The sequence below is a fragment of the Chroicocephalus ridibundus genome, chromosome 8, assembly GCF_963924245.1.
Source record: "Chroicocephalus ridibundus chromosome 8, bChrRid1.1, whole genome shotgun sequence".
NCBI classification, from domain to species: Eukaryota; Metazoa; Chordata; class Aves; order Charadriiformes; family Laridae; genus Chroicocephalus; species Chroicocephalus ridibundus.
In genome coordinates this window covers 12,106,058-12,121,407 of record NC_086291.1, presented here as the reverse complement: position 1 = coordinate 12,121,407, position 15,350 = coordinate 12,106,058, and the positions used below count along the sequence as shown (strand labels likewise).

Here is a 15,350-nt window from a genome sequence, read left to right as displayed (position 1 = left end):
GACTAGGCCAGCCCATACATCCCCCAGCTGAGGCAGAGCTGGGTATGTTTCCCGTCTTAAATGTTCTGTGTGATTCCTTGTGAGGCACAACAGTTCTCTGGACCAAGGCCTCTTGCTGTCAGGAGTGTCTTCCCGATGCTCCAGGCCAACCATTCTGTCTCCTGCTAAGCTGTGCTAGGTGACCTTTCCTTCCTTGGCATCCCGCTGCTAGCTGCAACGTGGCACCCACCAAATAAACAGAACCATCTCCTGTCCCAGTGCTCTGGGCTTCATTATCTTAGGGCTCTACCCCGTCCTACTGCTTTTCAGCAGAGCCTGTGCAGGTAGTCTGTGCAGCAGAGCTCCTCGGAAAACCTATTTTCGTAAGGTTCTGCTCAAGTTAAGACTCTGGACCAAAGACTTGACTGAAATCCGAATACCTGACACCTTTGGCAGCCTTTCTTCTGCTAAAACAATCATTTTGTGGTGAACTGTAAAGGTTCAGTCTCTGAAGTATGAAATTCACTGCTATGCAGAAACCCTAGCTCTAAGTCAAAGATCCTCAGGGTACAAAAAAAGGACAGAGGTGTCCTCTAGACCCTACCAGTGCTGGCTGTTTGCACGAGGGCAAGTTTCCCTTTTTCCTTAGTGCTCCTTTTTGATCCTCTGGATCAGGTTGGTTTCTTAGAAATCCTCCCCTGATAGTCCTCTTGATCCTTTTGCTGGAGTCTTAATTGTGGTGGTAATATCCAGCAAAAGGCGCTTCTAAGCGTACACTGTGAAAGGCCTGTTCCCCTGGGGTGCTCTGTGGTGTCCATACTCTGTTTTCTTGGCTGAAATGGTGGGGTGGAGAAGGCAGGTTTTCCCAGCTGGTCCTACGTTGGCGTTGTGGAGCTGCTGATGGGACACATTCAGCCATAGCTGAGTTAAGGTTAGCGCTTTCAGCATTTGGGTATGTGCGTGCAGCGCTCCTGCCTTTAAAGGAATTAAGAAGTTCCGGATGGTGTCTCTTGTTGTCATTGTGGTGTTGGTGCAGTGAACACTGGGGAAAAGATGGGCCTAATGTGGGAGACTGACGTTGGGCTGTCTGTTTTGGGGAGCTTCAGCCTGTGGTTTATGGAAAGTAAGGTGACCATGGGGACCCTCCAGTGAGCTCACCTCAGAGGCCAGTTTTAAGGTGGAGTAAAGAATGGCTCTTCCTTCAGGTCATTCCCAGCCCAGTGTTGGAGGCTCATGGTTGGTTTGGCCAAGGCTGGGGCTGCTGATCAGTAAGTGGTGAGCAGGATGGCTGCAGGATGCTCTCACCTCTTGGCTATTAAATAGCCTGCTGAGCAGCTTGGGCTGGTGGTCCCCAGGTGGAGGTGGGAGCTCACCTTCCCAGGGCTGGATATGGAAGGACAGCCTACGACCATGTGCCGGAAGGCGTTTGACAGTGCAGTGTTGAGAATCATTTCTTTCCTGGTCTGTCTTCCAGCATTGCTGAGAAAGGAAAGTGCTTTCATTCGTTTTCGGAAACCTGTTCTCCCTGCCATATTGTGCCAGCTGCGTTTGTGCTGCTTGTAATCTAATAAATGCTTGGTCTGAGCAGCTAGCACTCCTGCTAGAGCCCAAATGAATGCAGAGGAAGGACCCTGCTAAGTGTATGCATTCTTCCTCTCCTGGCCAGCCCCGATTCCCTTTCATAGCTCACATCTGATGCTTCCTCTCTCACCTAGCCCCTTAGCTCCGATGTAAATGTGTGTTCACACTTCCGCCAGTCAAGTAACTGTGCTCTCTCTGTCTCTCCCCTTTGTTATAAAGCCTGCTCTGTAAATGAATCCCACAGGTCTGGGGCTCAGCAGGTAAAAGGAGAAGTGAGTCTGTTAGCGCATGAGTCTAATCAGGCCGGCTAAAGCGAATAAAGTAGGGCAGCATTGCACATTAGCCGCTGTGTAAATGAGCCCTTTGATGGGCTGGGCACCGCGGGAGAGGGTTTGAAGCCAAGAAGAACTTTTGTTGTTAATTCAGTGACACATGGAAACTGTAAAACAGCGTGTCTTGCACACACACGAGAGAGAAAATAAAAGCCCTCACGACCGGGCTTTTCAATACCTGCCCTCGGACCTAGTCTGAAAACTTTCAGCCCCTGTCTCCCTCTCTTACCACTTGATTTTCCTTTCTCTCCCTTTCTTTTTTTGTTCCCCCTGCACTATAAAAAGAAAAGCTCTCTTGCCTTTTGAACTAGACGGCTGTGAGTGAGGGCTATCTCTGAGCTGTGTGGCTCTGTTACCTTTGTGTTCCAGATGAAACTGCCAAGCTCGGTGGGACAGAAGAAGATTAAAGCCCTGGAGCAGATGCTGATGGAACTCGGAGTAGGTGAGTAAAGGGGGCACGCGAGAGAGAAAGAGACACACAGAGCTAGCCTTTGTTCTCGAGATGGGCTATTTTTTCCCCTAGTAATACAGCCAGTTTCTTGAATAACAGTATGTGAATGGTTTTTAAAATATTTTATGTGTTTAAAAAAAAAAAAAAGAGAGAGAGAGGGTAAAAGCCAGAACAAGATGCACGGGGTTTTTTTTTTTTTCCTCCCAGTAGAAAAACGTTTTAAAAGAACCTTTGTTTCTCTCTTGTTTGGGCCTTTTTAACCATCAAGAGAGGCACCACAGTATTAGGAAGGCAAATCTCAGCCTTGCCGGGAGAGGTACTTCTAAGTGTGTTACTGACCACGGCATGCGCATTGTTCAGGGCTGCCCTGTCTTGCTTTCAAGCTTCGTTTCCTCTTAATTTACTGCTCACGGTGGCAAGTCCAAAATGCGTCTGGGACTGTTCATCCCCCCTTTATAGGTTGCATGCTGTGTGAAAATCTGGAGCATCTCTGCTGAAAGGCGAGTAAACACACATCCCTCACTCTTGAACTCCAGTGTCTTAGCAGCAGAAAGAAGGGTTCACTTAACATGTACAATACCCGCTCGTAGCTAGAGGGGAAGAAGTGCAGCCCATAGCTAGCTGCTGCCCTCCGTGCAGTGGGTACAGTTTGCAGATACTACAGGTCCCAGCATGCAGTGCCCCTTGATTAGACACCTGACGATCCCTTCCCCCCCAAACTGTGGCTGGGGGGAATTTTTAAAAATAGAAAAAGGAAAAAAAGAAGGGGGAAAAAAAAAAAGCTTTATTGGCGATTTACAAGAGATTACTGAGCCTGCTTCCAGCACTGACTTCTGTTAACTCTTGTTATTTTTTTGGGCCAACTGGTTTATGGCTTGATATGTTGTCTCAGAGACTGTGTGCAGTTCTGAAGGCCTCCTGTGGCTGGTGAAAGCGTCTCAACCAAGGTGGTTTTGCCTTTCTGCTTTAAAACTAAGGGAGTTACCATCTTTGCCTGCTAGGGAAGCCTTGGGGAAGGATGTAAGTGCTTCTTAGAGCTTACTTTCCACGAGGGTAAGGAGGGGTTCCTGACTCCCCACTCCTGCCTTACAAAACAGATGTATCTTGAGGGCTTCCTGGTACTCCAGCCCTGCTGTGCCTTAGAGAGGAGAAACACACCCGGGCTTTGCGTGGGTGAACATAGTGCTAGCAGGAAGGGGTCGTGTGGGCAGCCCTGCAGACAGGAGGCCACTGCCGTCTAGCAGAGCAAATGCGCAGAGCTTCATCCTTTTCTTCTCCAGAACACGCAGCTCTTCCTGGCTGTGTGTGCGTGTGATGGGCTGCAGCAGAACGCATGGCGTGGGGAGGTGATCTACCAGCCCACGCTGCAAGCAGTTCAGGTCTGTGTTAAAACACATCCGTAACACAGCAGCAGAGGAATTCTCTGCCTCAGTCCTACCTTGGGAGGAGCAGCAAGAGAGGCAAGGGAGCTCAGCCTGTCCACCCCTTGTTGGTGAAGGTGTTGGGGAACAGCAGGAGCAATTCTGTCCTCTGCAGCAGTGAGGACTTGTTCCCAAGAATGAGCTCCTTTTGTATGAGCTGGTGGGTAGCAAGATTGAGTATCTGGTGTGATCTGTGTCTTCCATCATCCTTCACTTGCCAAGTCCTGGACTTTGCAGGCTCACCCTTAGTCCTTGGACAGAGCCAAAGAACAGCCTGGAAATTCAGGTCTCCAACCCTTGGGGATGCTGGTTGTTAATGATCCATGTGATGGGAGTAAAGCTCCTGACATATTTTTGTGGGAGTGAACGGGCAGCCAGGAACTTTCTAGGGATCTTCCATTTTAGGGTTGCAGGTCTGGGTGTTTAACAGAACCCCTTTTTCTCCCTAGATCTTAACCCTATGCCCACAGAGGAGATTGTGCAGATGTTCAACGAGCTGCGGAGCGACCTGGTGCTGCTGTATGAGCTGAAGCAAGCCTTTGCCAACTGTGAATATGAGCTGCAGATGTTACGACACCGCTACGAGGCCCTGGCCAAAGCTGGTAGTATTGGCCCCCTCAGTGCAGAAGGCACCCATCCAGATGGCCAGGCAGGGCTCGGCATCGAGGAGGGCAAGGGAGATGCCAAGGACCAGATCATTGATGTAGTAGGAGCACCACTGACCCCCAACTCGGTGAGAAGGAAGGTTGGGGGGGCAGAACAGGGAGCACTCAGGTCTCCGACGCAGATGCCCTGACAAGCACTGGGGATGCTGCCCTGCTCTCCCTCCAGGTGTGCGCATCCAAGGGAGCACAGCACGCCTGTTTCCCCCCAAGCCCCAGTGCTGCTCTCTGGGCTCGTCTCCTGTGCTGGACAGTGTTCTTGGTGCTATACGTGGGGTCAGCAGGGCTTCCTACATCCTGCATGCAGGCAGATGGCTTGACGTGGGTGCCACCATGGATCAAAGCAGCAAAGCTTTGGGTGACGAGAGCTTGCACTATGGCAGCAACAGTGATGCCAGTACAGCTGCAGGCCTGAGGCATTTTCCTTCTAGACGCAGCCCCTTAAGGGTTGCTCAGCAGAGGGAAGCGAGAGGGTAAAGTAGTCTTGAGGTGATGAGCCATGACCTGCCCAAGTCCCTGGAGTCAAGCCCTGCCTGGAGCAGGAGGCTTGGGAAGGAGAGAGGTGTTTGAAGAGCAAAGAGGTGTTTTTATACCCCACTTCCAGTGCTGAGAAAGGAAAGCTAGACCTAGGGCTTCTTCCACTGCGAGCCCTGTGATGATATCCTGTGCTTGTGCCTATGCAGGATGCGAGTCACCACCCTCTCCTCCCTGCCTCCATGAGGGCAGGCTGCCCAGCCCCTCACCACTGCCTCAGGGCCAAGGGTATGCCTGGGGATCAGCCGAGGTTGCTTTCCCTTCTGCACAGTCCCCTGGCACAGCTGAGCTGAACTGTCTGGTAAAAGCTGCCCGTCTCCATGCAGTGGCATCCCTGACACCTCAGACATACTGCCCCTGGTAGCAGCACAGACCTTTACTTTCTGAAATGTATAATGTATTGCAGGATATTGAGAACACCTTATCTGTCAACGGCAGAGGCGACACGTTAATCTGGACTTGAGTAATGTCCTATTTGATTGTGACAATATGGAGTCTTAAGGAAGCGTTCCACTGAGACAGGTTCATGTTTGCAAAGGAGTCTCCTGAATTTTCTTTTCCCTGCTGCATTCAATCTGAAATCTCACCCCTCCCTGCCCTCCGGAGTGTCCTGGTTTGCGAACTTTTCGGGCTGATTCACAACACGCTTGCTCTCCCTTGAGCCTTTGCCTGTTGGGAAGGTGGGAGAGGTGGTGATGGTTTTGGTGGTGGCCATGGCTGCATGAGGAGGGAGCCCATCTGTGTGTTTCTGACCACGTTGTTCCTCAGTGCCGCCACCTGGAAAGAAAGGGGTGGGCCCAGGCAGCACAGAGGGGGTTAAGCTGACCTGGTCTCTGACATATTTGAGAGAAATATAATCAAGTTAATTCACTGCAAGGCAAATTCAGTACCTAAAGGGCCCCCATGTTAAATACAGCACTGACCTTTACCGGCTGATTACACAAAGACGACACAATTAGATTAGTCCAAGACAAAAGGTCAAGCACATTCACACTGTGACCATTTTATGCTACCTTTCGAGGGGGGGAAAAATTACATCCCAGCTGGAGGGGTATTTTGGAGAGGAGGGGAATGGGGCCGCTGGACCATGTTCTGCCTGGCTCAGGTGTGTTTGGAGAGTCAGACAGGGCCTGAACTGTGCTTGCCCTGAACCGTTCCTGCAGTTCTGGGCAATGTGGCAGTGGAAGAGACCAGCAGCCTGTGGCCCACAACCAGCTTTTCCAAGGACGGGCTGAGCTGAGTGGAGGCCGTGTGTTGGTGATGCTCCCAGCCCTGCCCAGAGCTGTCGGGAGCAGCCCCCAGTGCCTCTTGCTCAGCATCGTGGCTAAAATCGACGTCTGGAAGCTCAGCGGACTGGGGTCAGCCCTGAGGAGGGGGGTGGCTGGAGCAGTCGCTGGCTGTTTGGCTGGTGGGGTACATGCGTGTGTGCTCACCATGCACAGCAGTAACCCTGAGGTGTCCCAGGCCCTGGCACGATGGGGACAGCGTTGGGAGGCAGCGGGCCCAGGACACGGTGCTGAGAAAGCAGCCCGCCTCTGCAGGCGCAGCGCTTCTCCCCCAGCCTGGGGCCCTTGCAGCGGGGGCAGCAATGGCGTTAGCAGTAGCGGTAGTGCAAACGAGCAGCTCTCTGCAGGGCAAGCGCAGCGGTGCTTTGCAGTGGCCTTTGCCTCCCTCGCCTCCTGCAGCCCCGGCTGTGGGTGCTTGCGGGTGACACCTTGCCCTTCCCCTCGCCAAGGCCGCTCCAGCGGTTTAACCCTGCCACACCAGCCGTCAGCTCCCGAGTTCAAGTGTGTGCTTTGCCATTGAGCTGCCGGGGCCCCTCGGAGGAATCATTTAATCTCCCTGCTTCAAATTCCTCTGAGTTGGAGAATCCCTTTGTGCTGTCTAGCACTGCCTGCCCATGGCACTCCGCATGTTGGATTAAGCATGGATTAGTTCAGCCTCCAAACCAGCTGCTCCCCTGAAGCCAGATTTGTTTCCCCCGAGAAAAGTATCTTGCTCCAGATGTTGGAGGGAGAGAGTGGCAAAGCCAGGAATAGGACTAGGACTCCTGACTACCGAGCCCTGTCCGACATGCCTGTATTCCTTTCCAGGAACTGGCATGGAGGCACACCAGGGTCCTGGGATACTGGTGGTGGCAACAGCTGACTGCCGCCATCCCCCTTGGCCAGCAGTGGGATGGGGGGTGGCTCAGCAGGGTATTTTAGCCCGGGTTAGGAGAGGCGTCTGCCTGTCTTGGGGGCACTATTCTGCCATGCCACATCCACCGCCTCCCTCCTACGCTGGCTGCCCGTCCACCCTCTCCTAGGGGCTGCGGCGCCCATCGCTGACCATTAAAGCCGAGCTGGGATCCCCCCAGTGCCGTCTGCTGCTGACCCCGGGAGGGACTTTACTCGGGGCCTTTGGGAGGTGAAAGGTGAGCCGAACGTGGAACAAATTAGTTCCAAGCAGAAGTTCAGCCAGTTACTCCAGATTAGATCCTTTGATTTCCGCAACTCAGACTCCACTCAGTGATCTGTAATGAGTGACTCTCAGAAATCCTCACATTGCAGCACTTTGTTCCTGAGCTCACAAGTCAGCCCATTAATGGGTAAAGGAAAGGACCTTGAGTCTAAGAAGTCTCGGGTTCAGAGTCAGAATTATTTGACTTTTAAGCTTCCTTTATCTGAACTCCTGCTGACTTCTTGTTTTCTGAGCCTGTTTGAAAGCTAGAAGTTACATTGTTAAGATCAAACATTCTCTCTTTCCAGATGGAGTTACAATATCTGTCTTTTATATATATATATTTTTTAATATATATATAGTGTATATATACCAGGGTGTATATATATTCGTCTCCTTTTTTTTTTAATCGTTCTTTCCATTAAAAGAAACTAGACTTGTAGGCTCTTGTAAATTATAATGTAAAACATTTTTTTTAACCAGACAGTTCCCAATTTTGCCCAAGGCAACTGGAATAGCTGCGCCACAGAAGGCAATAGGAAGGTGATTAATATGAATTTGTGACATATTTGAAAGATGGGTCTTTTGCCATATAAAGATTATCAAACACATGTGCTCTTCCCCATTAATTCCGCAGCCCTCCCAGGAAAGCCACAAAGCCCAGCTCCTTTGTTTCCAGGGTGGGTTTTTGTTTTTTTAAATGTACCTTTCGGTCCCCTTGATTACCATGTATTTGATTTTTATAGGGCATCTGTTCACACTGCTGTGTGGGTTCTCTGGCCCTTTTATTTCCCCGTTAATCGGATCCCGCCAAGGCAGCCGTGCCAGGGCCTCTGACGAAATCCGTGTGTGTGTTGTATTTAACTTTTAGCCGTGCAAATTCCATGCTCTGTTTGCCGTCTGCCCAGTGCCCAGCGGGAACTGGGGGGCCGCCTTCCCACCGGGGGAGGCAGCGGGGCCTCCCACCACGCAGACTGCCGCCGGGACCGGTGGGGCTGGAGGAGCGAGGATGGGCAGGCCTGGCTCATTCCGGAGAGTGTGTCTGTGCTGCCTTGTCCGTCTCCTGGGTGCTTGCCAGCCGGGGCAGCGGCTCTGCAGGCCTTTGGGGACAGGGGATGGCTGCAGGGCTGGGTACGGCGGGGACCTGGCCGCAGTCACCGTGCCTGTGCAGCGTGTCCTGCAGTGACAGCCTGCGTTGCGCAACGCAGACCCAACCTCACGCTGTGCAGTGGGACCCCCCGGGCTCTGGCACTGTGTGTCCCTATGGCACCCAGTGCGTGGCGTACCTGGTGGCTCTGGCGTGCCATGGAGCCCAGCTTTGGGTGCTGAACCCGCTGCGGTCTTGGCCGTAGTGTGCGTGCAGCACACAGCACCGAGTCTCGCTGCAGTGCAGCCATACGGCTAGGGTCACTGTCCCCATTTGGAGCGAATGGCCCCATCTTTCCTATGGCCGGATTCAGCCCTAAAACCTTGTCTGTGAAGGGTGAGGCTCACCGGAGCCCACCACTCTCGTTCGGGTGTATCGGTGCGCGCTGCCCAGAAACGAGGTGGATTTTTTTGAGGAGCCATGGTTCTCTGTCAGCCTCCTGCTCTGCTCCTGGACCACTTCACGGCAGGTCCGGATGGCAGAAGAGCATTTCCAGGCTCTGCCCTGTTCTACACCAAGCATCCCCAGCACAGCTGGCCGTAGCGCGGAGCCGCTCTGCCCCTCTCTCCAGGTCCCGAGGGATTATTGCATTCCAGCTGGCTTGGTCAGGGCTCCTGGGGCCACTGTGTTGTTGTAGAGCTCAGCCCCTATCTCCTGCTCACTCCCAGACCCTGCACCTCAAAGATGAGCATCCCAAAGCCCTGTCCATGTCAGGGAGGTGACATCCCCTGCAAGGGTGCCATCCCAGCCCCTCGTCACTGCTGCATTAGCTCTGACCCTCCCATCATGTGAGGGCCTGGCTCTGCCTCCAGCAGGGCCGACGGCAGCGTGGTCCACTGGGCACTGCCGGGTGTGATGCTGGAGCCCTGTGGCCGGCTCTGGGACAGGCAGTTGTGTTTTCCACATGACCTGAGCGCTCCCACCTGCTGACCCTGGGTTTTCTTTTGTTTCCTGTTTCCTTCTTGGAGCAGAGAAAGCGAAGGGACTCGGCCTCCAGCTCCTCCTCCGTCAAGAAGGTGAAAAAGCCGTGAGCCCCTTGCGCTGGGCGAGGAGGAGCTGCGGAGCTGTGTGCAGGGTCGGTGCCGTCCCCTCCCGGAGCCCCGGGGACAGCTGTCTGCCTGCAGCGATGGGGCAGGACAGGGGCCTTGCTGGGGCAAATGCTGCGGAACTGCAGGGAACAGCGGGAGCCATCCCCTGCCCGGTGTCACTGCCCCAGTCCCATCCGCCTTCCGGAGCGGTGCGGTCTCCAGACACCTGCAGCCAGTGCTGGAGGGTGGCCCCAGGGTGGCAGGGCTCTGCCGGTGGCCGCTGCTCCCCCGCGGCTGCTGTTGCTGCCTGCGGTTTGCTCTGGTGGGTTTGGGGTGTTTTTTTAAAAGCCAGATTTTCGTGAGCCTCCCTGTAAATACAGAACTCGTCACTTGGACTGGAGCAGAGTCGTCATTAGCCCTGGCGAGCTGATGTGGAGCAAGCCAGCTCGCCTGTGCCCTGGGCAGGCTGGGTGCCGTGCTGGGAGCACTGGCTGCCAGTGGCTCTCCCTGAGCTCGTCCCCTTTTGTCCCAGGGCTGCAGGGCTTTGGAGGGGCTGAGGTGTCACCGATGCTATCGATGGGGGCCTGGGTTCACGCACCGCCTCTGTGGCCACCACAGGCACGGGTGGCCCCGGCTGTGTGCCCCACTCCAGGCCACTGCCCGCCTGCCCACCCCGCGTCCCCTCTGCGCTGCCTGTCAAGTGTAACTGGTGATCGATCCGCCGTGACAACGTCCTCCGAGTCACATTCTCGCCTGCAGGAGTAAAGGGCAAAGGCCAAGTTCTTAGTTTTCATAGAAAACTAATTAGACGACTCCATCGAAAATAGGTCAATAAAGCTGATCAGGGGCTGCACAGACGGAGCCATTAAACACCCTGTGACCTTTGCGTGGAGCAAGTGGGCAGGGGCTGCCCCTTCCCTCTGGGAGCTGCCCACTCATCCCAGATGGACAGCTGTATCCCTGTCACCCAGCGGCACCATGGCACTGGGCAGGGTCCTGTGGGCACCTGGACGTGGTGGCGTTTTCCTGCACGGCTCGGTGTGGCATCATGGTGCTGTGCTCATGCTGGCTCTGCTGCCCAGGGCAGAGCCACGCTGGAGAGAGATCGGAGATGCTTTAAGTGCGGTAGCAGCAGTGCGGGGACAGCGTGCCGGGCTGCAGGGCGGGACGGCAGATGCCAGTGGGACATGGTGGTGGCTGTCACCACCCTGCAGCGGGCAGAAGGCTGGGTGAGACTGCCGGGCCCATGCTGGAGAGCGGGGCAGTGCTCCCAGCAGCAGGGAACCCGCACCGCCCTTTCACAGCCAAAAAAGTTTGCCTTTTTGGGGAGCATGGACATGCTGGGGTGCCAAACCCGAGCGAGGGCAGCCCCACCGGTGGGGCACCCTGCTCCCAGAGATGGCACAGCCCCACCTCTGCCCCCCCACCCCCCACCCCACACACACTCGCACATGCATGGGCACAGCCCCGGCTCCTTTACCCCCAAACTTTATTCATGTGGCACATTTACAGCAAGGATTGGAATAACTAGACAATGAAAATGCTGGGTTTGCATTATCGGTTGGTTTAACTGGAACACCACACACCATGCAGTCATGTACCGCCAAGTTCAGTGCCTGTATTGCCCTTCTGGCTGCCGTCACCGGCTTCGCTCCAGGCCATGCACGCACGGGCCCGGGGCTGCAGCCTCCCTGCAGGTCAGCGCCCGGACGAGGGCTCCATTCAGCAGGGCCCCGGGGCTGCGTGACACCCGGGGCCGGGGGGGAGACACACGCGCGCCCTCAGCCTACCCCACGGCTGCCCCCCAACTGCTCTGGCCGGCCGGGAGCCCAGCCAGCCGGAGGGGATGTGCTCGCCAACTCTCTCAGGCAACAAGCCAGCTGCTGCTGAGCGTCCGTGGGGACCTGCGGGGGGCACGGCACGGCACGGCACGGCCCGCGGGGACTGTGGGCATGTGAGGGGGGGGTGTCCAAACCTCAGCTCGGGAACCGAGGGAGGCCGGACGGGGTGGGAGGGGAGCGGGGTCAGGGGGCCTGGGGCAATTTGCAGCTCCCCTGCTCGGGTAACCTGTGGGCCGGGGGCCAGCGCGCGCTGGCACGTCCACCGCCGGCAATGGACGCCGTGCTGCGACGAGCCTGGCCCCGGTGGAGCTGGAATCGGTCGGCGGGGCCGGGGCAGGGCTGGGCATCCCACCCAGCCCCGCAAGAGGCACGAGCAGAGGGGGACGGGGATGGGATGGGACGCGGCTCTGCGCGGACACTGTCACCTCCCTCCTGCTGCCCGCCCGCCCGCCCGCCGGGCCCCCTGCCCCACTGAAGGGAGCCCTCCGGGGCCCCGCAGCCCGCCGTGGGGCTGCCAGGGGCTCTGCAGCGGAGAATACAGGCACTTCACCTTGAACATAAAGAGACGGATCGCGTTTGTCACATACAGGAGTCAGAGAGGGATTAGTGTTGAGTCAAAAAGGGGAAAAGGCGCTGGGGGGAGAGGCGGGGGTGGGGGGGCTGGCGGGGAGGGCGAGGGGCCGTCTTGACACTGCTGAGCCTCCGTCAGCGCAGCCCGGGCACGGGCAGGCGCCGGCCTCGCTGCAGCAGCCGTCGAGGCCTTGAAAACATAAAACCAGAGAAAAGAAAGAAGAAGGGAAGGCGGGGACGGCCCATGCCGGGGAGGAGATGGAGGGTGGGGGGGATGCTCTGGCTACGGGGCGGGAGAGGGAGGACGGGGTGGGATATGGAGGGAGGGACGGAAATCGGGAGCCAAAGAAAAAGAACAAACTACGAGTCTAAAATGTGGTGCAAGCGCCCTACGCGGCTGTCCGCTAGCATGGCATAATGTCCGGAGCAGCCCAGAGAGGGAGTCACATCAGGTCTACACAGATTTGCCTTCCCATATATACAACCTCTACTGGAGTTAACAGCTGAAATTGAGATTTTTTTTTTTTGTTTTTTTTTTTTTGTTTTTTTTTTTGTGTCGGTTCCTCTGGCCTCGGTTGCCGTTTTATTTTAATGCTGGAGCCCGTCCTCCCCGCCTCGCCGGCGCCGGGCACATGCAGCCCTTGCCTGGCTTGCCTTGGGGATCAAAAGGGTTTGGAGGTCTGCTTGAAGATGAAGCCTCTATGGGCCAGTGTCTTCATGATGTTGGCGATGTTCTTACAGTCGTCTGCAGAGAGAGCACAGAGATGCTGGGTTAGTGCCATGATCCGACCGGGACCTGTTGGAATAAGCTCCAAGTCCCACGCTGGGGCTGTGCCCGGAGCCCTCATGTCCCCACCAGTCCGGGCACTCTGTCCCAAGTGCCTTGGAGCAGTGTGGGGTCCTCTGGCTCCCCAGCACTGACCACCTGCATCCCGCTATGGCCCCACTCTGCACTGGGATGGATCCATGTCCAGGACCCGAAGGCTTGCCTGAAGCAGTGGCATTGCCCAGGCTACTGGTTGCCACATCCCTGGGTCCCCCTGGGCCGGTGCTTGTCCCACAGCATGTGGGGAGCCGGTGGATGGGGAAGGTGGCGTTCCCGCAAGCTGGATCCACGCTGGGCCCCAGCTCTTGGCCAGCGGCTGCTTCCCTGCAAGCCCCGTGCCGGCCACCGCAGCCTCCTCTTCCAGCACCCCCGTCCCTCGGTGGCACTGAGCAGCAAAGGGGTTGTCCCCGCACCAGGATGGGGATGGCAGGTGATGCCAGAGCTGCCCTCCACCAGCCAAGTAGGGTCCTCTCCTTCCCCTCGCCCTCCTCGGGCAGGGGCTGTGTGCCACCTGGCTCGCTCTGCTTGCCACCACCATTCAGGCTTGTCCCCATCCCTGCCAGAGCCAGCCCTCAGTGCTGCCCCGTGCCCACTGGCCCCAGGCTGGCAGGCCAGCCGCAGCCATCCCCGGCGTGGGACCATGGCCGAAGCGGGTGCTGGGGACCAGCCGGCAGCACCGCGGCCACCAGAGCGAGCGGTGGGAGGGCAGCGAGCCGGGGAGGGGGAAGGCTCCGGCTGGTGTTATTTACCTGGGACTAAACGCAGGCACCGTTTGCTAAAATAGAAGCTGGGCTTAAATTGATTCCTGGTGTCTATATTTCATGTTGAAAATTGGCTTGTAAATCCATGTTTTGATCTATGAGGGCCGTCTCCTTAAGAAAAAGCAAGAGTAAATGTGTAATTTCTCCCTTGACAGCACACGGCGCAGAGGCGATCCTTCTTCCCGCTCCCCTCCGTTTCGGGACAGCTCCACTCGTTCCGATTACCACTCTTTCTTCCTCGCCCCACGCCTTGATGTCTCCATTTCATTACCGCCCGCCCATTTATCAAGCTGTTACCGTAAGGGTGACTTTGCCCACTTGCGTGTGGCAGCGGGGCCCGGCTGACATGGGGAGAGGGTGCCCCGGGAAGGGGGGGGCGGGGGGGCACGCAGGCAGGGCCCCCCTCTCCCCGCCGCCGCTGGATGGATGTTGCGGTGGAAGGAAGGCTGCATCATTACTGATGTGTAAATGATAAAGAAGCCTCCACATCCATCTCCCAACTGTAAATCCAGGGAGTGCTTTATAATCAAGCTACAGCGATAATAATGTGAAATTAGGTCTCTCTATCAACGGGAGGAGGCCTTTTAATCACGGCTTAAAGGGTGCAAACGCTGTTTATCATAATTGAACTGTATCCGGGCTAATTGTGGCCATATTTCACTGTCTAGGAGACAGCAGGCTGCCTGCTGACAGTGCCGCGTGCCGGATTGAAGGCCCCGCGCGGAGGGGCAGCACTGCCCTGTGCCAGGCTCCTGCCCGTAGGGATGGGGCTGCCGGCCCGCCTGGCCGCTCCTGGCCACCAGCCCCGCTGCGCCCGGTGGCCCCGGTGGCAAAGCCATCACCCGTCCCCCCGGGTCAGTCGGAGGCGCGGGGGGCTCCCTGCCGTGCGCAGCTCCCGGCGGGACGGCCCTGAGCGGCTGCGGACCCTCCTGGCTGATGGCCAGCAGTCGGAGAGGTGATGTCCCCAACGTCCCCATCACAGCCACGTGCCTCCTGAGTGTCCCCCCCAGCCCCCGGTGTGCCAGGCCAGGGAAGGGAGGTGGGCGTGAGGACAGCCCAGCGACGGAGAGGTGTCCCCAGCCCCACCGAGCAGTGCAGGGGCACAGACGAGCCCGTCTCTCTGTGCCTCTGTCCTCTCTGCTGGCCGAGGTGGCACCAATGGCTCCGAAAGGGCCCTGGAGATGACGGGTGTCCTGCCCAGCCATGCCACAGAGCCAGTTGCCACTGCCACTTGTTCCCACTCAAGCAACCCCTCCCTGCCCTTAGGATCCCCTGCTCCATCATCTCGCCCCCCGGCCAGCTGAGCCCCTGGGAAACCAGCGCTGGAGCCAGCTTCCAGTGGGACCTAACAGGGAAACGGTGCCTCAAAAGCTGGGGAAACTGAGGCAGGGGGAGTGCAACGGTCTGTGGCCAAAGTACCCCCACCCCACAGCCAGCCCTGGCCTGGTCCCCCAAAAAACACAACAGCAAGGCAAACCCTGGCCTCTGAGCCGCACCAGGGGGGCGGATTGGATCCGAAAGCACAGCCCCGGCCGCTGCCCTTCCCTGCTCCCAGGCGTCCCGCTGCCCACCTCCCTGCCCGCAGCATCCACCGGGACGCTGCCGGCACTTGGCGATTGCTCCGTGTCGCTGAAAGGGGAACTGCGCAGAGACCTGGGGAGCGGCCAAAGTGGATGCGAGACCCCATGGAACCCCCCGGGAGACCCTCTGGGACGACCAGCTGCTTCCTAAACCCCACCAGCCATCGCCCCAAAGCCCTGACGTGCTCTCGTGCC

At 57.0% G+C, this 15,350-nt stretch overlaps 2 protein-coding genes across 8 annotated transcripts in view; one reads left to right on the top strand and one right to left on the bottom strand.

Moving 5' to 3' along the window:
- Positions 1 to 10,325, top strand: part of DMAP1 (DNA methyltransferase 1 associated protein 1) — a 34,560-nt gene extending 24,235 nt beyond the window's left edge. The window contains exons 9-11 of one of the 4 annotated variants that reach the window (XM_063344468.1): positions 2,262 to 2,334; positions 4,214 to 4,497; positions 5,367 to 10,325. In XM_063344468.1, coding sequence (XP_063200538.1) covers positions 2,262 to 2,334; positions 4,214 to 4,497; positions 5,367 to 5,423 — 414 coding nt within the window. In that variant the 3' untranslated portion in view covers positions 5,424 to 10,325. Of the gene's footprint in view, positions 1 to 2,261; positions 2,335 to 4,213 lie in introns of all 4 variants that reach the window. The other 3 variants (XM_063344469.1, XM_063344466.1, XM_063344465.1) reach the window with 3 other exon arrangements.
- Positions 10,326 to 11,049: 724 nt separating this feature from the next.
- The window catches only part of ERI3 (ERI1 exoribonuclease family member 3), a 137,482-nt gene continuing 133,181 nt past the window's right edge, over positions 11,050 to 15,350 (bottom strand). For all 4 annotated transcript variants that reach the window (XM_063343513.1, XM_063343515.1, XM_063343516.1 and 1 more), the window contains one exon: positions 11,050 to 12,733. In XM_063343513.1, coding sequence (XP_063199583.1) covers positions 12,651 to 12,733 — 83 coding nt within the window. In that variant the 3' untranslated portion in view covers positions 11,050 to 12,650. The remainder of the gene's footprint in view (positions 12,734 to 15,350) is intronic.